We start from the raw sequence: 5,248 nt of genomic DNA, 5'->3' as shown, positions 1-5,248 counted from the left end.
GGCACACGCATGTTTATCAGTGATACTCGTTATTTTAATGAATGAAAAAACAAATTATAAGCTATAAGCTAAGGGATTCTTACTTTATAGTAATATGGATATATTTTTTTAAGGAAAACTTGATGAATAAATTAGTCCAAAGGTATAACATTAAACCAAGCAATTCTCAAGAGATTATAATGACCTAATAATCTAATAAAAACCAAAAAGGCACCTAGACGAAAGGTCGAGAAAAAACACAAAACAACTAAAATGACTAATGAATAGACAAAAATTATAAATATGTCTAACCAACGAGTGATATGTAGTAAAATATTTTTAAATATAAGTACTACATATCATTCATGTTTACCTACTTACTTTCAACAAATTCAGGCTATATAAATATATCAAATTGCTTGGAATTGTTATTCAGGTAAGATATAATGTGTTCGTATAATTATTAAATTACAAATACGATATGTTTATATTGTTCAGAAATTTATAGGTAGATAGTATAAGAGTATATTATTATTATCGATTAAAAGTACACAACACGTAAAAATAACAATATTGTATCAAAGTAGTTATTGTGTATAATATTATTGTTGTTTATGTATATGGTATATAATAAAATAATGGTATTGTGGACTATAATTATTATTATGGTTTTGACAGACGGCCCAGAAACAAAACGTCGTCGTTACGAGAGAGTATCGCCATGAAGAACGGATGATCGGCGTGGAAATCAACGTTTGACGGCGGTTCCGGTATCCACGCACTCAATAACGCGAATTGCATTCCTGTTCGCAAATCACATACAGTAAGATAATAATAAATTATGAGTGTTTTACTATTATTTAAACTGTCCATCAACAATGTTCAAAACAGATTAAAAAAATAATATTATCATCGTGACATATCAAACATCGAATAAAAAAATCAATATCACAAAAAATATATTTTGATTACAGTATAGCATATATAGTATAATATATAGCTATACACTATAATATGGGGCACACAGCATTATCATGATATATCTATAAATATTTATTTATGTTCGTGTTACATAATATTATTATGTATAAATACAACGGCACGAGCGAGCACAACAATTCAACGTTTTTTCAAAGCGTTTGAACGGACCAATAAAAAAAGCTGATTTTTTTTATATTTAAAGCAACCAGCTCAATAATATTTAATACTATTATCGGTGTAAAAAGCACAATACCTTTGACTTGACCGACTGTGACTGACGTAATTATATAAAGCGTATAATATAATATATTATATACCTCTACGCATTGTGATTTATTTTGAAGCATTTTAAGAGGGCAAAAACACGTGATTATTACATAACTAATTAGTAATATTGTAACGTCGTCGGGGCTAAACTAATATTAAACAATAAATGATAAATGATGAGTCTATGTGTGTAAGGAAATATAATATATCTTAATATACGATCGCATACACACACATAGCGTGTACCTCGAAAATCGTTGTTTTTGGGTTTAATATAAAATCTATGATGGCCAATTTTTTTAGAGCTAATTTTCTCGAATACTTTTAGAGTTGAATTATGCATTTATGTAATAAGTATATTCAAATAGTCGTATATAAGTATTATTATAGAGTTTAAGAGCAGAAAGCGAATAGAGAGAATATAGTATATGTATATAATATATATATGTATATATATAAAGTGTGGTGGTAGCTGTGTAGGTACTCTCAGCTAAGCCCTCCCCAATGCATAAACTTTAAAACTTACATAACTATTTGAATATTTAATAGAAATTCATAATTCAACTCATAAAGTATTAACGTAAATAAAATTAACTTTATAAATTGGATATCTCAGATTAAAAAAATAAAAAAAGCACGAAAAAACGATTTTTAATTTTTCTTTCTAGTATAGTCAAATCAAAAACACTGATACCACACATGTCAAGTTAGTGGACAAACCTAACAGTGGTGATTCATACAGTATGCTCACCCCTATTGTATTCTTGAATAATGCAGTTATTTAAAATCTGATTTTTGGAATTTTTAATTAAACTGAAATACCATATATTTTCGAATACTTGAGATTTGTATTCTATTTAAGGAGTTTGGGAATGTCCTGTGGCGATACGAAATTCCGATTTTTTTAATAAAAACCACCCTTTTTACTTTTAATTATTCAGCAGATAATTTTTTTGAAAATGTTGATGTGTCTAAACCTCGGTTATCCGATAGATTTATCTGTAGATAACCGTGGTCTAAATCAAAGTTCATACCAAATGTTTCTAACTTGTTTTACTTGATGTGCTAAGGATCCTTCGTACATGATAAAAGATCATTCGCTGGCTCACAAAACTAAAATATATGTAAATTTAGTAGGTAAATTTTTACTAAGTTATTATTCGGACAATTATTACGAATATTTTAAAATGATAATAGATTGATATACTATCTTAACTACCTATAATATTTAAAACAACTAAAAACCAAAATTTTTCCTATTTTATCGGATCTATTTTATGACTTTTTTCGTAAACAAATAAATATAACAATATAGTCGATAATAATATATTTTATGCTGTGTATAAAGAAAAAACGGGAGCGACCAATGAGCATGCTGGTAAATCACCACAATATTAATATGGCTAAGTAAATCAGTCTACCTAAATAATACCCACCATAATACTGCCGTCCGTATATGCGACAACTCCAAAATATTAATTGTTTAGAAATCGTGTTAGAAATTCCTTCAATATATTATACATATCTACAGCGGGTAGGCGAACCTACAAAAATGACCAAGTCGTACTTGCAATAATAATAATAAAGTGATTGTATACCTATACTCTATTCGGAATGAGATCGTACCTCGGCGGCCAACTTCTGCGCATGGGCGTGGCTTCGTTACGCAGCGTTAGCCACACGAGCTTTCTAGGTGGGGGAAGCGTCTTACCATAAGTCTGACCGCCGCCCGACTTAAAACTGGTCGCCGCCGAGGTACGATCTCATTCCGAATAGAGTATATAAGTACCTATATACATGTTATATAATAATGTAACGTCGTTCACGGGTTCGACAGGCGGCCCATAAACAAGACGTCGTTGTTGCGTGACGCTACCGCGACGACGAAGGGACGATCGGCGTGGAACTCAACTTTTTTCAGCGGTTCGATCGGATATCTGGCACTGTACATCACCATAATGACTGCTGCACAATATAAATATTTATTATACGTCTAAACAGTGAGATTTACAATAATTATAGTCACGAGTGCAGGTACAACGGGGAAAGGTGCGGATTAAGGCTAAGTCAGCTTTCGTCCCGCGAAGAAAACTCAAAATGGCCATCGCTCACGGATTGTTATATATTTTATTTCTCCACGAAAAACAGCAATAATAATTATTGTTAGTTAGAACACCCAGATAGTATTGGTATAAAGGTTTCGAGCCATGAACCACGTGATCGTGATCAAATTTGAGCTTATAAAACGTAAATAGCGAGGTCGTTTATATTATTTATATACCAATATAATTTTCCTTAAAAAATTACAAAATCGCAGACCGCTTTTTTTATATATTATACTCGCGCACCTTTCCCCTAGACACACCAAGACGGTTAATATTGTTAAAAAAAATAAGACCACCATTTCTTATACAATTTCAATCACTGTACCTACTATATTATTAAAAAAACACGACACAAGTCCGAACAACACATATACAGATGCCTTCAATTTATCAAAAGCCAACGGTTCCCGAAAATAAACGCTTCTACAAATAAATTAGGATTGGACGAAATAGTATTAGACAAAACTCTAAATAATAATAAAATAATAACCACGAAATATGTTCAAACGAAATCTGTGGATAAACAGCAACAATACATAATATTATAATATCGATGCAATAACTGTGCTGGCAGAGTATCGTCATGCACCGATCATAATATACCTACCTATACTGATATTTAACATGTAAAAAGGTTTTTTTCATCAAGCGTGAGGGGAAACTGTTACAAAGACGTATCACAGACGAGCTTTACGAAGCTGATTGGCGAACAAACCGAGCGATTGCATCTCAAGTCCGTTCTATAATATATAGTCAGTATAGGTCACCTATTTAACTTACTCCGAAGTCGCATTTTTAACATTAATTGTTCACGCGGTTATCGATAATTTCAGAATCGGAATCACAATATTGAAACGTATCGTTAATATATCAGAACGGTAAACTTACCGTCGACAGTTCGAGTGTTATCCTGCAATTTTTCTAAAAACCTTAACCGATTTGGTAACCACTGGGGAGTAATACCTAAACACCACCATGCAAATTATATAATTATCAATTATTGTTAAATAAACAGTTCAATAAATATACCAACAATTCTAATCTAATACATACCTACAAATTAATATAATATTCAAGTCGGTCAAATTGATGACCATATTATAGTAAAATATAATAATATTAATATGTAAAGTGCTTTAGTGGTATCATATATAGTCGAATATGAAGTTGAAAAAATAATAAAATAGATCAACGTTAGAACTTAGAACTGTAGATACCTACCTATATACCTTGTTATAAAAATTATTAATTAACTATACCTATATAAAAATCAATTTGAAAAAAAAAATCGTTAAAACTTTTAGAAATCAAGTTAGAGAGCATTTAGAAAACATCAATATTACGCAATATACATAGGTAATATTATGTTTGACCTCGGGAGGTTAAATCGTTACAATACACGGTAATAACCATCACTGCATACCGCGTAGACGAACAGAACCGCGGTCAGTGTCACGGAATAAGCGGTCAAGGTACATATAGTATAAGGGTGTTCAATTGAATGCGTAAATCGGCGGAAATGGCCAAATTGTGCATTACACAATAATGCGTTGTATACAATTACTCGTCGCAGTATACTATAATACAGAACCTGTGTAGGTATAATTATCTAGAAACGACCATATAGACTATAATTGGATTAGCAAATATACACGAGTATACACCGCGGGTTTGATGATGATCATCGTCGTCACTGTCACACTGTGCACGTAGTTTCCATAGCGATCGTATAGTCTTTAAGGGGATTCGATACCGTGATTTTCTGTTTTCGTCTAACACACTCGTGACATAGTATTTTAGACGTTTTTTTTGCCAAATGTGCCAATTGATCTAATGAAGCGATAAGAATTCTGAAAACAGATTAGAATTTGTCATACAAGTCTACTTGAAATCGACTTCCCACATTTTTGATTTTT

General features: G+C 31.5%; 1 protein-coding gene across 8 annotated transcripts in view; it reads right to left on the bottom strand.

Moving 5' to 3' along the window:
- Positions 1–410: 410 nt before the first annotated feature.
- Positions 411–5,248, bottom strand: part of LOC100163968 (serine protease inhibitor 4, serpin-4-like) — a 20,746-nt gene continuing 15,908 nt past the window's right edge. The window contains exons 8-10 of one of the 8 annotated variants that reach the window (XR_510316.2): positions 3,017–3,189; positions 2,664–2,771; positions 411–782 (exon numbers count right to left, since the gene is read on the bottom strand). Coding sequence is in view for 5 of the 8 variants with exons in the window: in XM_008180721.3 (XP_008178943.1) it covers positions 3,050–3,192 (143 nt within the window). In the remaining 3 variants the exon portion in view is untranslated. Of the gene's footprint in view, positions 783–2,663; positions 2,772–3,016; positions 3,193–5,248 lie in introns of all 8 variants that reach the window. The other 7 variants (XR_510315.2, XM_008180721.3, XM_008180728.3 and 4 more) reach the window with 7 other exon arrangements.

This window comes from Acyrthosiphon pisum, chromosome A2, assembly GCF_005508785.2.
Source record: "Acyrthosiphon pisum isolate AL4f chromosome A2, pea_aphid_22Mar2018_4r6ur, whole genome shotgun sequence".
Taxonomy (NCBI): domain Eukaryota; kingdom Metazoa; phylum Arthropoda; class Insecta; order Hemiptera; family Aphididae; genus Acyrthosiphon; species Acyrthosiphon pisum.
The sequence above is the reverse complement of the archived record's forward strand: the minus strand, read 5'-3'. Positions and strand labels throughout refer to the sequence as shown.